At 32.3% G+C, this 23794-nt stretch overlaps 3 protein-coding genes across 6 annotated transcripts in view; 2 read left to right on the forward strand and 1 right to left on the reverse strand.

Annotated features, from left to right (window-relative positions):
• Window positions 1–105: 105 nt before the first annotated feature.
• Window positions 106–1023, forward strand: LOC138934261 (zinc finger HIT domain-containing protein 3). The gene is made up of 2 exons (XM_070297814.1): window positions 106–258; window positions 519–1023. Exons 1-2 carry the CDS (start codon window positions 185–187, stop codon window positions 847–849), a joined length of 405 nt encoding a protein of 134 aa, XP_070153915.1. The 5' UTR covers window positions 106–184; the 3' UTR covers window positions 850–1023.
• The window catches only part of LOC138934256 (beta-glucuronidase), a 36012-nt gene continuing 13226 nt past the window's right edge, over window positions 1009–23794 (reverse strand). The window contains exons 1-11 of one of the 3 annotated variants that reach the window (XM_070297806.1): window positions 11496–12338; window positions 6634–6825; window positions 6164–6265; window positions 5456–5632; window positions 4876–5108; window positions 3568–3847; window positions 3089–3363; window positions 2704–2965; window positions 2250–2438; window positions 1834–1972; window positions 1009–1521 (exon numbers count right to left, since the gene is read on the reverse strand). In XM_070297806.1, coding sequence (XP_070153907.1) covers window positions 1337–1521; window positions 1834–1972; window positions 2250–2438; window positions 2704–2965; window positions 3089–3363; window positions 3568–3847; window positions 4876–5108; window positions 5456–5632; window positions 6164–6265; window positions 6634–6825; window positions 11496–11579 — 2118 coding nt within the window. In that variant the 5' untranslated portion in view covers window positions 11580–12338 and the 3' untranslated portion in view covers window positions 1009–1336. Of the gene's footprint in view, window positions 1522–1833; window positions 1973–2249; window positions 2439–2703; window positions 2966–3088; window positions 3364–3567; window positions 3848–4875; window positions 5109–5455; window positions 5633–6163; window positions 6266–6633; window positions 6826–7694; window positions 7743–11495; window positions 12339–23794 lie in introns of those variants that run through there. The other 2 variants (XM_070297807.1, XM_070297808.1) reach the window with 2 other exon arrangements.
• The window catches only part of Mmp2 (Matrix metalloproteinase 2), a 184466-nt gene continuing 177439 nt past the window's right edge, over window positions 16768–23794 (forward strand). The window contains exon 1 of one of the 2 annotated variants that reach the window (XM_070297809.1): window positions 16768–17390. The gene's annotated coding sequence lies outside the window, so the exon portion shown is untranslated. Of the gene's footprint in view, window positions 17391–23512; window positions 23666–23794 lie in introns of those variants that run through there. The other variant, XM_070297810.1, reaches the window with a different exon arrangement.

Here is a 23794-nt window from a genome sequence, read left to right on the forward strand (position 1 = left end):
TTTGATTAGTCAATTGAGTGATCCTAACTTTACCCCATACGTACAATTTGAGAACGCACTCATACTCATATGGAAGCGATTGCGAGTCACGTGCTCATATGACAAGTCTATAACAACACGTGCTTACGTTTTTTCCGACTTTCATAAATTGAACAGTCTATTTATTACAGCCATATATTAAGTTATGGTAGATAAAAAATGTTGTATCTGCGAAAAGAAAGATGCATCCTACAAATGTCCGATATGCAAGAAACCTTAGTAAGTGTAATTATTTAGAGATATCTCAGAAAGGTTATATCCTCTTGAGGTTTTTTATGTTGTGTTATATTTATTAAAAATTATCGTACTATTGAATGTGAGCATCGGAAAGTTATAGTAACAATATATATTCTATCTTTATGTTAATTTATTATAATATAAAATGTGGTTAAAAAATTTCTTTGTTTTCTTTTTTACTGTATATAAATTTTAATTAAATTTATTATTAACATTACAATATATATCTTTCTTTGTTCCAGCTGCTCTGTAATGTGTTGCAAGGAGCACAAGAGTCAAACCTGCGAGCCTCCCAAATTACCCGAGGAACCCAAAGAACATAAGAGTGAACGGAATTACCAGTTTCCAACAGAAGACACTGTGCCTGTAGCAAAGTTGCATCAACTGCAGTATAGCAAAGAACTGAAAGAATGCCTCGCACATTCCGACTTGCGCGATATTATGAAGGCAGTTCTCAACAGTGCAAATCCTACCGAAGCAATAGCGTCAGCCATGAGGATGCCTTTATTCGTGGAAATGGCTGATGTCTGTTTAAAGATTGTGGAACCGCCAGACGATGTTAAGCCGTGCTGAGTGATTTCTGGGTACGTATTTACTATAAGTGAAGCTGCGAGGCTATATTAAAAGAATGTATTATTTCTTCTATCTGTAAATATATTTTCATACTGTGAGTTGTATAAAAACATCATGATTCTATTTTTCATTTGAAACATGTATATAATAAAAGTACACAGAGTTATAAATATATATATAAAGATTTATCTATTCTAGATTTATGCATCTCAAAAAATGATACCCATTTTTTATATATATTTTTTTCATATAAATGAGTCATAAATGAATAGATGGAATATTTATGTCTATTATGAAATGAGAGATTTTTTATTAGATGAGAGAATAATTCTATATGTTAAGTTATCGGTGCAACGCTTACCTATCGATATAGAAAATAAACAAAATGCAGTTTTATTTCGTCAAGAGTCAATTAAGACTCTGCAAAGTTATTTTTGTACTCCAAAATCTTGTGCTTTTTTTCTTTTTTTTTTCTTTTTTTAATCAGTCAGAGTTCTGAGTGCGAAGAATAATAGGACGAAATATAATAATCCTCCACCTCCTCCGGTATCTGCGCACCGTCCAGTTCGACTGCGAGGGCGTGATATCTTTTCCTAACATGATGGGCTGCCATTTTTGGCTGCCTGTCCCTCGTAAAGATCCCCTTTTTATTGCCGCCCACTCTGGTATATGCTATAATACATAAATATTGACGGACATAATTAATAAAAACCATTTTCCAAGCCAAATTTTCCAAAATTTACTTAATCTTTTAATAATGTTTTTTTATAAATTAAAGACAGCTATTAGTTAAACATATATTTGTTTTTTTAACTATAATTATGCATATAGAAATCGTAAACAAGAAATTGTACAAAATTTCTCAATAATCCGTAATAAGTTTTTATGATAATATTAATTACAAGATGGATTAAAGATTATAATAATGAATTATATTATTAAATTAATAAACGCTGTGTGTACATGATTTTATTCGACACTCACTTTGTGCTGTGCGGAAATCGGCGAAGTTCCAAATGAATTCACCGACGAAAAAGCCTTCGTGCCGTAATCGATCGAAGGCTTCGAAGTGTTTGGACAATAATTCTTTCTGATACTCCTCGCTCCATACGTATTCCGGTAGCTGCAAAGAATTAAAGTAAGATAAAAGAAATAATTATGATGCTATAATAATAAAAGTTTTTCTCTCAGACAAAATAGACAATTAATTTCTATCTTCTAATTTCTTTTCTCTTTTTTTTTATATCATTTTGCTTTACTTTTATTTTCTAACTCTACGGTTTCTTATGTTAATAATTTCTTCTCTTTATTTTTTTCTATAAATACATAATTTCTAAAACTACATAAATATACAGAATTTTTTTTTTTTTTTTTTTTTTTTTGCGATATACGAATTTTACCTCGTGCAGACCCGGCATGGTATCAGCTCCGTATTCGGACATAAGTATCGGCTTGTTGTATTTCCTATGCCAAGCCTCGGCTTCCCCATATACCCTGTCGGTGATCATGTCCATTCTGCCGGCGTTGCTATACCAGGCGTTGTAACGATTGAAACTGATCACGTCAAGAAACTGACCAGCTTTGTCTTCCTACAATTTACAATATCTATTTATTGATAATTTACAACTTATAAGCAATTGTGATGAAATCTGAAAAAAAAACTTTTACGTAAAGTAATGAAATTAGATGAACTTACACACAAAATACAAGAAATTCCGTTCATTTAACTTTAATTTGATTTAGGTACACGTGAAAATGCTTGATGTGAAAATTAGAAAACTGTCGAGGAAAAATTTTTTTATATCATAGATGTCCAAGTCAGAGGGCAATCATTAATTTTTTTCATCATATTACCTGAACTCCACGAGCCAGAGCGATAGTGACCGGCCTACTGGGATCGACTGCTTTGGCGTGATGGGCGATCTGCTTGAAATATTCTTCGGCCTGAGGCAGCTGGGTCCTCGGTTCATTAGCCAGAGACCACATGATCACAGAAGGCCGATTTTTGTCTCTGCGGATGAGCTCCGAGAGCGAGTCCTTGTGGCGTGAAAGCAATGACGGTGAAAAGTTTTCTGTGTCGACGGAAGGACACTCGTTGATCACGAGGAAACCCAATCTTCACAAAATACAATTTAATAAAGTAGAGTAAAACAGATCAAGATACGTGAAAAACGAGAGATTAAATTTTATTATAAGTTTTTCGGGATATCAGATTCAATTTCAGACAAATTTTCGATACCTATCAGCCATGTCGAGGACCTCGTCGCTGTAAGGATAGTGGCTGGTTCTATAGGCATTGGCTCCGATCCATTTAAGCAATTCGTGATCCCTGACAGCGGTGACGAGGTCAAAGCCACGTCCTCTGATGGCAGAATCCTCGTGTCTGCCGAAACCACGCATGTACACCGGTCGATCGTTTAATAGGAGACTTGTGTTAGTCCATACCAGGGTCCTGATGCCGATCGGCAATCGGTAGATGTCCGGCTTGCTTACATTCGCCACTGACAACCTCACCTGAAAAGAGAAGCGTCATCTTGACAAACAAATCTAAAGATCTTGAAATAACACATTTTAAACATATAATATCTTATATAAAGAGTCCTTCTCCTCGGTAACATTTTTTAAATTAATTTTGCTATAAAAAAAGTATTAGGACATTTATTTAATTTAGACATCTTTTTTATTTTTTAATAATTAAGTGATGAAAGATTAAAATACCTCTAAAGTATATAAGTATCCTGGCTTGGAACCCATGCCTCTGGGCCACCAGAGTCTGACGAACGGAATCTTCACGGTACCGGACAGACCGTAGATGGGCTCCTTGATGGCCAGAACCTGCTCAGCGTCGTATAGGGTGACCCTGCAGATTGGTATCTCTCCCTCGCGTAATCCGGCTGGCTGTATGATATACTTGACAATTCCCATGTCGCCGATCAAGCCCGTCCTCACTGTGATGTCCTCGACGTAGACGCGCGGCGCGGTGTACAGTAAAACGGATCTTCACAAAGTGTCCCAAAATGTGTGAACTATTATTATACTTTTTATTATACTTTCAGAATCAAATTTATTTTATTCCGAATATGAATTTAAGTAACGTCTGATCTGGTATTTGATTTAGTAAATGCAGAATTTCAAGCGCGAAACATCAATATATATATATATATAGAAAAAGAAAATTATTTTAAGTTTGTATTATTTGATAAAAAATGATTGAATAGAGTCATTAATGTTTTATTTAATTATTACAAAAAAATATAAAATATATTTAATTATCAAAAAATTAACTATCAAAAAATGCGTAAAATAAAAATATTTTCATAGATATTTGATATAAATATTATAATCATCTTATAAATCAAAATCTTTCTATACTTTATTTATATATTTAATATATCAACTAGAACTCGAATAAATCACTGTAACTATTCTGCAATTATGTTAAATTATCGTACTGTGACTAAAATAATTACATTGTGCATCTTTATTTTTCTACGTTATAGAACCGAGACCTTTTTTTATCGAATAACGAAAATCTGACCTCAATTATCTCAATTAACGCATCGGAATGCTCTCTCTTTAGTTTTTCCACAAAGCCCTTGATAAAGATTTTTTTTCATGGTGAGTGAAATTTTCGCGTCGGTTCGGAGAGTTCGAAAAATTCTTCGTACGTAATACAATAACAAGGCAATGTGATTATATTGGGTATATTTAATTACCTGATATAATTGTTGATCAAACCTGTATTTTTGAAACAGTTTATCTCTTTTCAAAGATTGAAGATTTAATTTGACATACGAGATTCTTCCTCAATTTCTTTTAATATGCCTATCTATTTTTTTGATAAATCTAGGAAAAATAAGTAGATTGAAAGGAATTAGCAGAAATTTGTTCGCATGAATTTAATGTTAATTAAAAATAAAAAGAAATAATAATAAATAAGTTTATAAAAAAATTTTTGCTTGTTATATCATTTACGAATGAAGAGTTGAAGATAAATGAAATTGATTTTCGATTGTACGATCTTACCTGTGTATACCCGCGTAGTTAAAGAAGTCGAAGGTATACGTTTGCGTGTGCACGGTGCCGTTGTCAGTAAGCATCTCCACGATTCTTCCTTGGGGTACGCTGGTTTGCAGCAGAGTGTTGTCTACGGCGACGGTAATGCGATTCTCGTCACCGAAGTTCAAATATGACGAGATTTCCGCTTCAAAGGGCAGGTGGCCCATTTCGTGATTGGTCACCAAGACACCGTTCACCCACTGATTGCGAGAGTATAAAATTACATATGAATTGTCTCAATATTTTTCAATTGATTTGAATGTATGCTTTCGAATATCAGATAATTTTTGTTTATTATTTTTACATTAAATATAAATTTAATTATATATTTAAATCAATATCATATTCTTCTTTCTAGTCGCGAAAAATAAATATTTATAATATGACTGAGACTCTGCAATATATCTTTTCCATTCTTTTTCATATTTTCTTACTTGTTTCTACATATTCTAGAATTAATAACAAGTTCTCTATTATTTGTCGCATTTCACATCGCTTTGGATAAAAGTTTATCCAAAAAGTTTATCCTCGTTTAAAGGATGCTTACTACTTGGGCGAGATAATTGACCGAGCCGAATCTGATGAAGACCCGCTGGTCTTGCCAAGATAAGGGCACGAAGAAGGTCCTCTGATACCATACGGCGCCAACGTGGTCCCTGAGATCCCGTGATGTCGTGATGTCATTATAGGATGAGGGTACCGGCATCTTCATCATCGCACCTACCTGCAAAGCCGGTCAAATCTTGCACGAACAGATCTAATGATGGGAATAATGACAGTCAACGTGCAATTACGCGAGATTATAAAAGACACGTGACTTGTGTGTGTATGTGTGTGTGTGTGTGTGTGCAATGCGAACAAAAACCGGGCAAATATAGAATACGATTCAGCATAATGTTTAGTGTGTCAAGAAATCATGCTAAATAATAAATGCATAAAGTAATGTAAATAATAATCTAAAATATCCGCAAGATTTTACTACAAATCTAAAAAAATTATTTCGATAACTTTCGACTCTTCTTTTTTCAATTGTATACAATCGATCAATTTTTAAATTACGATCATTATTTGATCATGCCTTTTTCAATTACGAATTTTTTACAAATATTTGACATATAACTTGAGATATAATAAAAACTGGAGAATTTTTAAAATTTATAAAAATTTATTTATTTGTACATTTTTTAATTTAAATTAATTGTAATTTTGATATGTGTGTTATTGTTAATCATTATCTCATATTAGATTACGACACCTTCGATAGATCATCCAAGGCGTACCATCCTTCCCTATAACCCCTTAGCGCATCTCCTTCGGGTGACACGACGAAATCCCATAATCCATCGAGCGATCTTACCTGCAAAAAAAAAAAAAAAGAGATGAAGATATAAATAAAATGCAACGTGCTTTTTTGTTGTGTTCTTATATAAAAATTTTATTAAGTATAGAAAATTATAATCGAATCAATATAAAAATACACCAACACAGACAATAATTTTTAACTTTTACTATATAAATGTTTATTAATTTTTTATTATATTAATATTTTTCTTATTAAAAATTAAGATAAATGTTTAGAATCATAGATTTAATAAGCGAAATAAATTAAATTTGAGATTGCAAACATATTAAAGACTTTCATGATAAATATTTAATCATGCTTCTTTCGATTATAAATTCGATTTGTAGAAATCGAAGCATAATGTCGTGTCATGTAACATTTACCTCGCGGGATTCACTTTCTCTAGGATACAGCAGACCAGGAAGCGGAGTCGGAAATGCCTCCTCATAAGGCAACGGCGCCTCGATCTTGATCGTTGTGTCGAAAAAATCCGTTGGCGACTCCGGTCCTGACTCCCCGGCCATCGCAGATCCGATTAATAGAAAGATTAAATGCCACATGCTTCTGCGGCCCTCCTGAATCAGCATCCGCATTCGTATAATTAAAGAGTTCTTAAGATTTACATTCAAGATTATAAATAAATCGATGGTAAAAAATAATGTAATTACATTTTTAGGGAATTAAAGAAAAAAAAGCCATTATTTAAATAAATCTCTTTTCTCGTAAGAATAAAAAAATGATATTTTATATATATATCACTTTTTTTTTATATGGTACCAGAAAATTACATGTTCTAGAATTGATATTTGAAACGAAAATTTAATGAGATAATTATGGATTATATATATGTAATTAATTTTATACAGCTATAAAATGTAATTAAGGAGAATTTAATATGTGTGTAACTTAAAATAAATCTCTCTAAAATATATAAAGAACATGATTAATTCACAATAATTAAAATCTCTTGAAAATCTTTTATTGTACAAGTTACAATATTAATCAATAATAAATAAAAATATGTCAATACTCTCGCGATTAGTCAGCTGTTTTCAGGATTGCGTTATTTTCTATGATAAATGAAAATGAGAATTGTAAGTAATTGTGAAAGCGTACAACACAAAGGCTGACCCGATATGACATAAAATAATTTTACAGATTTATTTAACACGGAGAATAACCCTTATGCTTATCGTTTAACCTTACGCCATGTCAAACACTATATAACTGTCAGTTATCTCTCATTGCCTATTTCTCTATGATGATATGACGAATAGTGATGACGAGTTCTTGTGACCCCCTTTCTTCACAATGAATATTTATGATATGCAATTATATAAGTATTATATGATTCTCTCCGAAAATGTCTTAGAATATTGTCCTCGTAAATGTTAAGGTATTCACATACATATATTACAATAACACATAATCGGTTTACACTTACGTTTACGATACGAGCAATTATCCGAATTGACTAAACGCGACAGCTGACTGCAGTCGACTGATTCAATAGCATCGAATATCCGAATACAGAATCAGCGAAATCGCGCTATCTGATAATAAATTCGTAATTTCTACATTTTTACGCCGTTTTACGATAATATTATCTTTCCATTGACACAGAAAATTCGATATTATGTTAAATAAATATGGTAATGATTTTTTTTATGACGTTATCACACACATACACACATCGTGGATTAAATACATGACGAGGAGGCTGATTTTATGCGATTATATTTAACACATCGACAGAAATTGAAATAATCGATACTGTTCTATCTTTTTTGCCTCAGATAAAGAACATTCTTTTTTACAAATCAAGTTTGATTAAATATTTGAAATTTAATTTATTAATATACTTTTATGTATTATTGTTGATTTCTAGAATAAATTATTTATTGTTTGTAAAACATCTATCTATGATGATAATATATAATTTAAAAATGTGAGTTTCCTTGATCATTAACTATATATCTTTTATGTCATTTTTTTTTTTCAAGATTATTTAAGATAAAAACGTTAAGGCATCTGAGAACAATAAGATGCGCAATTTGTTTAGCAATTATTTCTATTTTCTGTTCAAAGGTATGTTCCATTGGATAAAACTTGCTCGTGAGCCATCTCCTGTGATTGCTTATGTTTTTTTTTTTTTTTTAATTTTATTTCACACTTATGAAGAGAGGAAGACCGGTCTTCTGGCATTTATTCTTTCATCTGAAGAGATTCTAAGAAGTGCTCTTCGATAGGAAATTATAAGTTTCATAGTTTATCCCGATAATAATTTATGTTTAAAAAATCGTATTGCATTTCTTGTTACTATAATTTTTTTTCAAAAAACTAGAATTTGTAAAAATTTTATAGTTATTATAACAGTTGCACATATTCCTCATAAATATAAAAGAATACATTAAAATTACTTATTTAATTATTAAGGAATGAAAAAAAGAACTTTGAGATTTAAAAACATAATTGAAGAATTTAGATATCTTTGCAAATTTCTACAATTCTTCAAATTTTCAAAAACTCAGTATCTAAAGTTCTTTTTTTTTTTTATTAAAATAAATTTATAAATTTAAAATAATATATCTTATATAAATAACTTATATTAACATTAAAATATTTGCACATGAAATATCTTACAATTAGATCCAGAAATATGAAAAGAAATGTAAAGTTAAAACAGCTTTAATTTATTTTTCGCTTTAACGAAAAATTGATCGAAGATTTCAATGTGTGTATGTGTGTGTGTGTGTGTGTGTGTGTGTGTGTGTGTGTGTGTGTGTATTCCATCATATAATTCAAAAACTCTTTGTAAATACCGCAATATTGGAGATAAACAAGCATAACAATATTCATTTTTGATTACTAAAATTAATTTTGGTCAAAGAGTGGGCTTTAAATTGCATTTATTCAGACTAATTTGTCTTTTTTTTTTTTCAATGAAAGAATCTATCTGATCAAGTGATTGGTTTCGCATGACCTTTCGACGAAAGCTAACTGCCGGGCAATGAGCCTGTCGCACCCTACATACACACACATTCCGCGGGGTCTCGTTCGCAGCAATATCGGCTTCCTGGCACCGTGCCCTCCTACGAGAGCAGACTTCCCTTCCCAAAGCATCAAATCGTTTCCTCGTGTCGCATATACAGATCTACTACGGCACTGGTGTCCCTAATTCCTCGAATAGACGCCATTGTTCAGATTTGAACTTTAACACCCGGTAATAATATACAACCACCGAGAACCACGATTTTGCCATCTTCGTTATTTTAACATTTTTTTATGCAAGAGGTTTTCTCCGAGGAAATTTAGGTCAGTCGATTTATTTATAATTAATTATCTTAATCACAAAAGGCGCGATATGCGAAACATTCTTCACTTCTGACAAAAAAGAAAAGCTAAAATTAATAATATTTAATTAATGTTGTTGCGTAATTAATATAGTAATTAAGAGAATATAAAAATGCATATAGTGCATATTGCAAAAATGCATATAATATAATTATAGAATAATTGGAATATTTCTATTGTAATGATTTAAAATTTTAAACAAAACGCATTACATTGAATATAAATAATTTCTAATGTTTATATAAATCCTATAAATATAAAATTGATTTCAATTCTTTCTCATAGAATTTAATCATCTATTACATTAGCTGTCAATAAAATTTCTAATCGTGGCCTCGTTTTTCCTCCGATTTCTCTCGATTTGCGCTAGCATGAATAATTCGTAGACTCAATTTCATGTGCGAGATAATTGATCCGCGAAAGCTATAAGACTTCAAAATAAATCCTAACGGGCGCTCTCGCATGCGCATTTTCGTAACACCCTCCGCGTGGTTGAATTTATTAAGACCGATATATTCACATATCTCGAACGCGGTGAAGTGTAAGAGGCCGCAATTACGAGAGATGAAAATGGAACAGTAATAATATAACGATGCTAATATTCTATCGCCATAGGGTAGGCCAGATTACCTTATTGTGCAGTTCTCTTAGAATTACTTAATTATTGCATATATAAAAAATAAATTGAAAAAGGTAAAGCAAAAATAGAATAAAAATCTACATAATGCGAGATATTTTTTATTGTTTTAGTCTATTAAATTTTACGAAGATAAATTGCTCATAGGACAGATATTGTAAATGTATAAGTATGCCGTTATAATTAATAGGCGAGTCTAATGATTTTCTGCGCTTAAGGCATGCAGGAAATTACATTGGACGGTGTCTGGAAAATGAGGTATCGTCCGGTCGCCGGAATTACAGCTTTTTACAGCCGAAATTTCAGAACGGATTGCCGACAAATCGTTGCGAATTTATTGTTCACCGGTTTCGGGGAAACGTCTTTAAATTACCAAAATGGGACGCGCCAAGAAATATAGAGCGATCTGCGATTAATGGTCATATTGTTCAAGCTCTTAAGTGAGCAGATAATTTTTTATACAAATGCGCATCGTTATTCTGATATAGAAATAATATTGTTTGAAAAAAAAGTACAAAAATAATGAGCCAATATAAAAATGTACTTAACAAAAAATTTTTTTTAAAGAACATATATATATATATATATATATATATAAAATTAATCGTTGAAATATCTTTAATAGGTATAAGTGAGACGTTTCAACAATTACTTGTGGCTGAAGAGACAATAAATGTCGAGAAACATTCCACTTATATTTATTAAAGATATTTCGACAATTAACAATTAACAACTTTTTTATGCTCATATTAGTTCATTATTCTTGTACTTATTTTTTTCAATATAATTAACTCCCCTATCTAAATTTATTAATACTTTTTAATATCGTAATTTAAGATCAGTCAAATTTATCGTCGAGTACTTTTTGTCGTTACATTGTTTGATAACGAAAAGATACGAGATCAATACGATTATGATGAAAAGACTCATCATTATTTATTGGTGTAGCGTTAATCGTATGGATAAATTAATGGATTACATTTCTCGAATTAAATCTCACTTTATTAAAGATAATTGCTGCAAAAATAAATAAAACGCAAATATGCAAATGTTTTCCATGCGTATATAAAATGTCAAGAATGTATTGTAATTAATTAGATGTTACATACATCTGTCAATCAAACAACTATGAATTTTGCTTCCTCGTAGTGGAACCTTTGTTTTTTATTAATAATCTAAACTTTTAATTAAGCGTATTATTTATTTCATGTATTATTTAATTAATAATATATTATTGAAGGAGGAACAACAAACCTTGCAGCGGTCGCCGCGCTCCATCGTGAGTCTGGTCACAGTATCTGACGAAAAATTGCCGAAAAGTGAAGCGGCTCCAGCCATCTCTCGATGTGGCAATTTTAATTATTCATTTAAAATAAAGCCATATAAAAAGAATCTCTTTCTCTCGTGAATGATATACCAAATTCGTAAATTCTTTTCTCTTTTTCTTTATATCACGCTTCTTCGCGCTATTTTTTTCCGTTCTTTGGATTTTCACTTGACTTTCGTTTTATAAATACGTTTTTATTTTTTTTCTTCCTTCTCTTTCTATATCATGTTTCGTATTTATTCATTTGATTCTAATATCGATACTCGGATCATGTAATCGAAAATCTCTCTTTCATTATCTCATCCTAGTGTCCTTCAAACTCAGTTTAATACAATTCTTTCCTTTCGTCTATATAGTTAGAACTGCATTATCTTATTAATAGATGGATAAAAGAAAATCTATGTCATAATGTTAATATAATTAATACAACAGTTAAAGTTATAAAAACTGACAGTTATTTCGCCAATTTCAAATTAATCGTCGTAGTCGCACTCACGTCAGTCGCCATTAATTTCGATTGTACATAAAATTTTCTCTCCTTTTGCTTAAGTCATAGCGAGAAGCACCAAGTGTTCAAATCCGCGCGTTAATACGGAGACTGGCAACTGCCGGCGTGCAACACTCGAGCTTGAGCCTCGGGCTCGCCGAGCGTGACTACTCCGCTCTGCTCGTCGCCGAGCGGAGCGGAGACCCGCAGGAAGCCGATCCGAAAATCTCGCTCTCCTCTTCTCGCTTTCTCGTATTCTCGCTCTCCCAATCGTCATTTTTAAGAAGTCCGGAGATAAGTCTACGGATAAAGATGATTTGAAATTAAAAATTCGGAACGCTATCATCATAGAAGTATTTTGAAAGAGAAAAAGAATTAAAATTATAACAGTTATTGCGCCCTTCCAATCATAAATCTTTCACATATTTGTATATTTCAAATATTTATTATATAAAAGCATATCGTAAAATTGAAATAAATTATTAAAATAAATTTATATATTTATGTTTAGAAATGTTAAAATTCTACAAATATTATGTATCATTATATATTCATTGCCCATACAATTGCATATTTAACACTTTAAATAATATAAATATTTCTAAAGAATGCGTTTGTTGTATTGACAATATATAATAATGCATTAATAAAAGAAATCTCTGGTAATTTAGATTAATGAGAATAAGTCTTTAACAAGAACATAAAATTTTATCAATATGAAATATAAAAGGGAAGTATTATTTTATATAAATTAGGTTATCATTATTATTATTTTCTTCTTATCAATATTAAATAATTATTAAAAAATAATTCAATCGTTATATTTAAGATTAGAAATTGAATATTCTGAAACTCATCAAGTGAATTTTAATGTGTTATTGCATTTTCATGATATATTCTGAATACACAGTTGCAATTAAATTTTTGGAGAGAAATGCTAATCTATTAGAAAGCGAACATAAATTACAAACTACACACTTTAAATAAACTCTCTACTAGAATTTACTTTCTTTCAATTTAGTTTACTTTTAAATTTGAGCATTGTTAAGTGTGTCTTTTTACACATCTGTCGCATATCTTCACCTCATTTTAAGTGAAACTATTGTTGTTTGTTACGCATTACACGTGCGCTTACTGTTATCACATGTTTCTGTACGTGTTTCGCCTTTTTTTAAATTGAATCACCGTGTACAACTGATATTGTTATCGTGCGCGCGAGTTGTCTATCTGTTATAACAAAAGATTATATTGTTAGAGACAAAAAGATAAATAAAATAAAATAATATAAGATACAATATTTTAAGATAAATAAAATAAAAAATATAAAATACAATAATATGATTTCCAATACTGGCAATATATGATATATTGGAACAATTACCTTTACCACTTCCGTCATATTATTGAATTATTTATTCATCCATTTGACATATTGACGAAAGAAAAAGTTCGATTACTAACCGTAATCAAATAGAAAGGAACTCGTACAATTTTAATCAAAGAGTTCAAAAAATATACATATTTATAATTAAGAAAAAAAAACTCCTACGTACGTGTGCGTGTATCGAGGCGATGAAAAAATCAAACAAATGATATTTTCTCGCGACTACGACGATTCTCGTAATGTAACTTCTCATTCTCGGTTTGCTATCATCGTCGAAGGAGTAATACCTGCCTTGAGGTCACTATCAATGGACGATCTCGAGGATTGCGGAAAGGAAGAAGAAAAGTGGAAGGAAGGAAACGGCGAGTGCACTCGGGTTAACGACCCATCCGATAAGACGCCAGGAGTTCGACGATCGATAGCGTTTTGCAGCAAATCTTTTACGTTTACTCATCTCTTTTCACTGGAATATTCCACTTTTTTTTATATACTGAAAATTAAAACAAAATAAACAATTAAAGTAAGCAAACGTAATTGCCGATCGTGGAGTTAATCATATTTTAGATATCTCTTGATTTAAGTTAATCACAGAGTACGACAAGGAATCGAGAAAGAGAGAAAGAGAGATAGAAAGAAGGAAAGAAAGAAAGAAAGAGGAAATAATTTCAAATTCGTAACATCTTCAATCGAATATGAGTGCATACAATATAGAATGTAATTAATTAATTAATTCTACATGTTTTTTTGTTGAAAGATTAAATATCAATATTCTTTTAGTCAGAAATTGTCATCAATTTTGAATCAAAAGTAATATTTCTAATCTTTTTCGCAAATATATCTTGAATATCTCTTCGCGCATGCGCAATATACGTGACATAATAAAATAACGACTTATGATATAATATACAGGGTGGTCCTCGCAACGGTCGCCACGATTTTTAAGGCACTTACAATAATCTGACATAAAAAAGTTTCAAACAAAAGTTGTGTGGCTTCAAGGAGGCCATAAGACGGTGACAATGATTTGACCTTGGAAAATCATTTGCAGGTCATGTGAAGGTCAACTTTATAATCTTAAATGGAAACCCCCATTTTTTATTTAGTATTCTTGTAGCTGACATCGGGAGCTTTCCAAAACACTATAACACAGTATTTTTTTATTAAGTACTTTTTGAGTTATTTTATATTTTAATCTGACATATTTTGATATAAAAAACAAAAAATATTTCGTAAAATATTCAGTTTTCGATAATTTTACCTTAATACTTCTATGTACAGAATAATAAGACAAATTAATTAGTGCCAAAAAAAACAAATAATTGTTTTAAAAAATACATTGTAAATAATTTTCTCAAAAACAATTTTCTTTTTATACTAATTGATTTGTCTCATTATTCTGTACATAGAAGTATTACGGTAAGATTATCAAAAACTAAATATTTTACGAGATATTTAATTTTTTATATCAAAATATGTCAGATTAAAATATAAAATAGCTCAAAAAGTACTTGATAAAAAAATACTTTATTATAGTGTTTTGGAAAGCTCTCGATGTCAGCTACAAGAATACTAAATAAAAAATGGTGGTTTCCATTTAAGATTTTAAAGTTGACCTTCACATGATCTTCAAATGATTTTCCAAGGTCAAATCATTGTCACCATCTTATGGCCCCCTCGAAACCAAACAACTTTTGTCCGAAACATTTTTCTCTCCCGGGCTTGGTTTTTGAGATATTTGCCTGAGGAGATTAAAATGGGTCACCCTGTGTGTGTATATATATATATATATATATATTGTATATTATTATATAACACATCGAAGTATTGGTCCGCATGTCACGTGTACGTCGTGTTCATTTTAGATTTACATACCGAACGTGCGATGTAAAAACAAAGCCGATCTTTTTTGCTAAAAAATGTCAACAATGTACGCATACTATGCTAAGAGGGGCTTACAGACTTACAGTTCGATTCCGATGCTTCTTTCGTCAACATCTTCTCCTCGCGGGAGGTTCTTTTTATCGTAAACATAATAAATATGGACTGCGTTATTGTCTTGATCAAAAAGCATCGTACTCTTAGAAAGAGAAAGGATACTTCGACCGATGTTTTAGTTCTTCTCTCTCTCTGGCATAAGAGAGGTAAAAATAAGGCGCCCTCTTTCCAATATCTGCACAGAGATTATTGACGATTAAGATAGCGAGTGCGCCATCTCTATATTTATTACGTCTATGCTTCTCACGGATACTCTACTCCCTGTACTCTCATTGTCAAACGTCGCGATAAACATCGAATGTACAGCCGATGTTGTTACTCACCGTTTATCTTACAATACGGATATATCCCTCTACGTTTCATTCAACGATATTTACCTAAGTAGAGAGCGAAGGGTTGACAAAGAAATCTTGATGATTCGAATTCTACAAAGTTCGAATCCGTGTTCATTTTCACGTCACGCCGTATCCCTAACTAGTCGACAAGCGAAAGATCTACTTTATCGACGGCTCCTCGTTCAAATTCTCAGTTAACGTCCGGCGGCCGACCTGCGAGCATTTCAACGAGATCTTGTGATGCCGTTTCGTGTGAGTAATTTTTTAAATTAATGTTCGCTTTTAAGCGTCTTATACGCTATTTATAAACTTGATAATGTCTAATGTTTCCATTATGTCATTTGTTGTATTCGTGTCATCAGCGTTATTTTTAAGACGCAAAGTCAATTATATTTCTAAAATCGTAAGTTTCCCATGTATCACAAAATCATGATGGCGTCGTTATAACGAGCTATAACGAGAATAATTTCGGACAAATGTACAATAATAAACACACAATAAAAGTTTATTAAGTAGAAATACGAAAAAAGTATATTCATTAATCTTGCTATTTTCCAGATAAAGTATTAGTCTTTAAGCGTGAATTCTTAATTGTTAATCGAAGGATTAATTTGAATATATATTTAACGATTTATTCGAATATATACATTTATTAACGAACGTTAGAAGAAGCTCCCTATTTTTAGCAATTATATATCCTTGATATATTTTTCTTATAGTTTTATACTACATTTTATTTAAATATTATGTTCTTTATTTATTTATTTATTTTTTTTTTCAGAATTCCAGACGGTATGCGTGTGTGCGTACGTATCTGTGAACCCGGATTCGCGCGTCGCGTCGCTCGCGTAAAAAGCGACCATAGATCACGTAATACGCGAGTCGCCGTACTCACCGTCGGCGCGATGATCGCGGCAACTCTACGCGCATGCGTCCCGCGTCCGAGTCCGTAACCGGCGCGCGGCGCGCTAGCCGCACATTCGGGTGCGGAGTTTTGGAGTCCGTGCGGCGTGCGAAGTTCCTTGTTTCCCGCGTCGCGTTTTCGTTTCACGACTTCGCGTCGCGCGCGACACGCGTGGTCGTCGAACGATCTCGCGAGTGACGTAAGTAAGTGCCGGGCGATCGATCGTATTCGATCGCTGATCGCGAGGTGTCCGATGGCGCGACAAAGATTTTTCGCCCTTCGAGATCGTCGTCGATCGCCGATCATCTGCCACCCGATCATTCGTTTCGTCAAGTTCATTGTGTCTTCGTGTTGTAGCGTACGAATCATCGTGTTGAATTGACAACGGTGTTGATAAATCGTCGCGGTGGTCGTTAGGATTTTGCGATAGAAAGAGACCGCCATGTTGATTTCGCGTCGCCGCGAAATTCGGATCGCAAGTGAAAATAATCATCGCCGTAGTTCCCGCGTTTTCCGTCGACGATGAATCGCGCGTTACATCGGAAACGCTTGCGAGTGACGTACGAAAGGTGTCTCGCGTTTCGCGAAATAATTTTATTCTCGTCGTGAGATCGGAGAAGATAATCAACTGCGTCGCCCGATAAAGAAGGACGATACTTTGTATCGAGGTTCTTTGATGATACGATCGACGGTGTTTTGACAGCGGTGCAACGATCGGTGAGTAAATTTATTGAATAGAAATGAGATCTTTTCTTTCATTAATTTAGAGAGAACATTGTCTTATAAAAGAAATATTATTGGAAATTATTCATTTGCGTGTGTAATTACATTTGAAAATATTGTCGAATAATTTTAATATTATGTTTTAATATTTGATAAAGTATCCTGATTAATTCATGCGAACGTTTCCTTAAAAAAAAATATAACAAAATTAATTATTTTGAATTATTTTGAATTTATTTAAATAGATGGATTTTCTGCCATTTTACGATTGGTCGTTGAAAATAAAATTTTATTTCAAGCTGGTTTTGCTTAAGTATGGTCTTAGTCCAAGTAAAGCTTATTTGAAATGAAGGAGAAATTAAAATTATTTAATAAAGCATTTTATTAAAAATAACAAAAAAAAAAAAGAACAATAATTTTCAATAAAATTTCTTCAGAAATGAAATCGAAACCTTCGTTATCCTTCTCACTTTTTTGCTCAGAAATATAATTTTCTACATAATAAATATGTCTTATTGAAGTAAATAAAATTATGAAAAATTTATAAAGTTTACAAGATATTTAATATTGAAAAAATGGAAAATTTAATTTCTGTTAAATATAATTAAAATCCTGTTCAACGCGTGGAAAAAAAATCCGATCCTGCCCAATTGTATTTATTTTAAAGGAAAATGAAATCTCAAATTGATTAAAATAAATCTTTGCATTACATGACTTATTTATATGAATTATGAAACGTGGATATTTTGTTCGAGAAATTTTTTCCATTTCAGATTAAAAAACTTTATTTAGCTTTAGCGAGATGGTCGTTGATGTAAAATATTTGCTATATTACAAATCCATTAATCTCTTTGGTATCATGAATCAAAATTTACAACTAGAATCTTACGTTTGCGACATTTATGGACCTCGTAATTCTCGCTATTTATCGCTAAATTATCTTTTTCACGAGCGGCGTCATATTTTTCGGAAAACAGATTCCATTTCGATAATTTCGTTCATTAAATCAAATTGATGTTTTCATGTATACTACATAGCGTGTAGCATATATTAACGTATATATTCGTAATTAAAGATAGCATTGTCTGTTGTGGAATATTAATGCTGGGCAATATTATATCGCACGTTCGTATGCGCGGATTAAACAATTGTATTAATTTCATTTCAAAGCAATCACGATGAAATTATCATTTATGATTTGCCTCGTGATCCATCGAACAAGATATTATTCAATTATCCATTTATATATATTTAATTTTATTGTATCTTATAATGTTTGCCAATAGATAACTCGAAATTAGATAATCGCGAATCGTGTGATTCTTGTTTAGAAAAACGATTTCGGAAGCGTCAATTTTATTGTCAATATATAATATTTAATATATGATAAGTGTGTGATATAAAAATTGTAAAATAATTATTTATCATTTATTAGAGTTATAGTAAATTAAATATCGTCAAGCGAAGGAAACGAAAAAATGGAGTTATCTAACAATAACTCAATTAGTTCGAGTAGCCTGATATATCCTTTATATCCGCTAATTTTTTCGTCGCCATTGAATTTTGTCCGGGTTCGGTCGGCAATTTAATTGGCAAAAAGGCGATTGAACCTTAACAGAAGTTCACCATCCTTCAGAACAATCAGTGACTTCCGGTGTGTCGCGCCTGCCTGCTACTGAATCACTTTGACATTTCAGTGTGTATCAATGTTTTTATATCCCCGCCTGCTTTATTTAATACACTCATAAGGCGATGCTGTTTTTTTTTTTTTTTTTTTTTTTTTTTTTTACCGCGCTATCCGTCATTGTTCGCGAAGGCGGTCTCTGTTCGCCTGACCTATTATCATTATCTCCTCCTCTATTCCCTTTATCACCGAATGGCATTTTAATGCTCTCTCGTTTGACATTTTACGATTTAGCTATCTCTCACACCGCCGCATGGAATTATATACCTCGCAATATTCATCATATTATATATGAATTACAAATACACAATGCTATTGTATACATTTATTTTAAAATTGAAGAATTGGATAATTTCACCTAATTAAATATAATCTCTTCTATTATGTTAATATTGAAAAAAAGAAATTATTAATCCTAAAAATTTAAAATTTTTATTTAATTTTAATATATGAAATCTAGAATTGAAATATATAATTATTAAGGATGATAAAAAGAGAATAAGAAAATTTATTGTATTACCTTTGTAATTAAGGATATTATGTATATTTTATTTTTTCTACATATAAAATAATATAAAATAGATTTTAACAAATAAAAAATATAGGATAAAATACTAGATTAATCTCTAAATAATTTTTTTTCTTTTTTTTGTTTTTCCCCCAATACAAACGTCATGGGAAATTAACACGGCAGGAAGCGCTTTTCTATTCCGTTTTACCATTGGAAAAGATAGATAGAAGGATAGTTAAATTTAGATTTTGCTATTTGGCGAGAGTCAGTGCCGCGCCGATTGTCGCGGGTACCCTACTGGATAGGGGGATGGGAGGGCATATCCACTTCCGGCGCAGCACCCACACGTCTCTTAGGCAGGATGAATCCGTCGCGGGGCTTATCTTGCAACGTGTACTTTTATCTCGCGGGAAGCGGCTGGTCGTTGGCCCACACGGTGCTCGTTGATTTAACCGTCCCATTCATCGCACGCCGTTGTACATACGTTGTTGATGATGGCTTTTTTTTTTTTTTTTTTAAAGCGTTCCGGGCTCGACGCGCTTTGTATACATATGAATTAATCGGTCGATATCACCGGGCGGTTATCAAGCGACTGAAACTTCACGTAACTGGCCTTTTCGAACAGTCGATCCCGGTTGGTTTCCCCAGGATCTTTTCCCCCAGGCTCGATACAAGTTTCGTGAATTTTAGAATCCTATTCTCATCTCTATTAAGGAAATTTAATCTAATGTCATTTGTTATTATCAGATTCAAATATTATGGCGATTACTCTGATTTTATTAATTTATTATAGCTTTTGATGAATTAATTAATAAATTTAGCCGTAATTTGTTCAATTAATTAATTACATTACACGATTGCACTGGTAAAAGTGTTTAATATTTGATAACAATATGAAAAATATATTAAAAACTCTTTTTCCCTCTTGAGAGAATTTTTTAATATTTCAAATAATTATATCGTATATTTTCTACAATATAAAAGGCGTAGATTACTTCTACCGATTGCATGCTTTAATTAATACGTCATGATAAGTTAATAACTTGGTCTTGTAGTTACTCAACTATTGTATCGATCGAGAAGGGGAAGAGGAAGAGAGGTAGGATAAGATGCCCCCGAGTATCGTTAATGGGGGTCAGGTGCATTCGGTGCTCGTTCGTCATTGAATTCGCCACGAAGTCCACGAATCCCTTGAAAGATCTACACACATGCGGACACACACACGCGCGCGCGCATACATATATATATATATATGGATTACATGCATATATATGATAGGATTACGTAAATGTCGTGACGTACAGTATTAAATTTAACCTCTTCGCGTATACACGTGCTGCGTGGGCTCTCGCGCATTTCCATTTATTTACATCGCAATTACTTTTGTTGCACTCGACCACTACAATTGTGTGCGCAAGAGATTCTTTTACTCTTGGCTTTCTTCGAGATGTCTCTCTCGTGTTTTAGTGTGTCTTTCGAGTTATTGACTTTTTATCTTCGTTGAAAAGGCTATCTCGTTATGAAAGGACATAAAATTTTTTACTATAAAAATTGCTCGATTAAAACTTGAAATTAGGTCAGATTGTAATGAAAAATATAAATGGCATGATTATATAAGGAATAAAAATTTAAAGATTATAAGATGGAAAAAATGAGTGGATAGTAAAATGTGGGGGGGGGGGAAAAAAAAATCGATAAACGAAAAATTTGCCTATCGATAACTTCAACATTGATTCTAATATAACGATTCTATTTTTTTATGCTTTTTACATTTATAAAATAAGATCGATATATATTCAGGCTATCGTAAAAGAAAGAATATAAATAGGAAGTTTAGGAAGATACGAGCCGCATTTGAAAGGCACGAACTCAATAATGGAACGAAAAGATAGACTCGATAGAAAGAAAGAGAGAAAGAGAGAGCCTGCGGTTTGAGTTGCATCTGCATTTTTATCCATATCAAACCTATCTTTTTTTACACGGACCTTATGAATTCTTTGGACGACATCACGCTGTGAGGCCCTTTGTTCAGCCTCATCAAGCGACACGACGAATAATCGCTCGGTCTCACAAGGAGGACACGTAATTCTCTATTTGCATTTTCACGATCGTCCGTTTTAGTAGAATCGATTCTCGCGTGTTACGGGAGAGAACATCGTTTATCTTGTCAATTTAACAAATAGCTCTTACCATTTTCGAGTGCACCATGCGATTCCGGGCGGTACGTGTGTGTCACCCGTTACCCGGTTCGCCAACGCGCGAGGACGGGCCCTCCGAGTGGGTGTGCGAAAGACAGGGAAGACGAGGGACGTCAGTATGCCCGGGGGGTTTTAAAGTTCTTTTTATAACCTATATATAATATTATATAATAGTATTGTTAATAATCTGGTTTTGAAAAAGAAACATCCGTGAAAATTTACTATCTCTTGTATTTCAAAAATGAATGAATTATTATCGAAATTACAATGTGATTCGAAAATAAAAATGCAGGCTAGGAAGCCTGCAGAAAGAAAAGATTGTATAATTAATATTAACGTTTATGTTAAATTAACATTATTTTCGCTATTACTTGAATACTTTCAACTTATGGTATATCAAATATTTTCTTCTATTTAGAAAATCTTTTCTTCGTCGTAGATTCGCTATAATTTCCTCGATAAATTTAGCGTTGTTTTTCCCGGCTATTTGATTATCGATATTAAAAATTTCTAGATAATATCGGAATTTTCAGATACACTTGAATTCATTTGTCATGCCTGTAATTTTTCAATCTTTATAACTTTAATCTGTTCGCTATCTATGCCTCAACATTGGAACAAACGTCGCTCTTCTCAGCTTAACTGAACTTAAATTAAAGGCAAGTAGATGAGTTTGGGACTTCGTGCATTCAAATTAGCTGCATAACTTTGGCCTTTCGAGATGATCAGATATATTTTTGAGAGAGCCCTAGATAGAAATGTCGTTTTTAAAATTTCATGTCTTTATTATATTTACCAAATATTCGTTTTATTGTTCATATAATCAAAATATTCTTATTCAAAATCGTTATCACATAATGTATATATATATAATATACTCTAAAAATTCGAATGATAAACAGAGGTGATTAATATAATAAATTAATTCAACAAACTGTTAATACAATAAAATTTAAACTTTAAAAATCTTTACAGTGTTTAATAAACGTATATAAATAAAATTCCCTTTGGTCTAATTATCACGCAACAGTAAATATGATAATAAAATGTAATATAATAATATATACGTTTAATAATAACAATACAATAAATATAAATTGATAATAACAATGTCAGAATACATACAGATAAATAAATAACGATTGAATTATTATATTTAATATTGTATATATATTGGAAATAATGTATTATAATATAAATGAAGCGAACAATTATAAAAATTGTTATCAATCTTCTTTAATAATCTTTATTTTAGTTTTTTTTTATATTTCAAATAATAATATGTTAAACAAATTATTGATATAAATGTAAAACAAATATCCACAATTATCCAATGCTTCGGAACAGAAAGCAATATAATTCGCGCAAAATGAGTTTATTACTTGCGATGATCGAGGATTGAAGGTCACATTTCTATGTTTGGTCCAGCAACTTTTATAAAGCAATATAAAAATAAAGAGAAAAGAGAAATGGATTTTTGAATTCATCTTCTTTGGAAGAAAAAGACTCTTTCTCCTTCTCTCCTTCTTTCATTTTCTTTTCTCTCTCTCTCTCTCTCTCTTTCTCTTTTTCTCGTTTGAGTCGACTGGTAGCGAGACGAGGATAGATACTGGGAGTGGGAGGGCAGTGGAGGGAAGGACCACAGAGTGGGCCCTCGAAGGAGTCGGGCGTCAGTCGCGCGGCACGCGGCGCACTGTTCGCACGTGGGTGTCGCTCTCTCTCTCTCTCTCTCTCTTTCTCCTTTTCGTCGAAAAGGGTTCGCAAGTGTGTATTTGCGATCCCTTCTGGGATTAACGCGATTGACCCCGCCGCCGAGAACAGGAAATGACGTCGTCATCGCGGAGATGATAGCGCGAATCGCACCGTCTGCAGCATTGTACGTCTTTGTCCGAAACGGTTTCTCCGATGCAATTGCAACGTTGTCGAATGTGCAGAGTGTCAGGATGGTCATTCTGGTAGCGATCTACAGGGATCAGTATGATGATTAAATTCAACGGCAAAGAGG

The sequence above is a fragment of the Polyergus mexicanus genome, unplaced genomic scaffold, assembly GCF_030449975.1.
Source record: "Polyergus mexicanus isolate NDT 795.1 unplaced genomic scaffold, iyPolMexi1.0 SCAF_6, whole genome shotgun sequence".
NCBI lineage: Eukaryota > Metazoa > Arthropoda > Insecta > Hymenoptera > Formicidae > Polyergus > Polyergus mexicanus.

Coding starts and splice junctions, on each gene's coding strand:
- LOC138934261 (XM_070297814.1), top strand. CDS start 185: ATGGTAGATAAAAAATGTTGTATCTGCGAAAAGAAAGATGCATCCTAC. Junction 259..518: donor CCGATATGCAAGAAACCTTA/GTAAGTGTAATT, acceptor TCTTTGTTCCAG/CTGCTCTGTAATGTGTTGCA.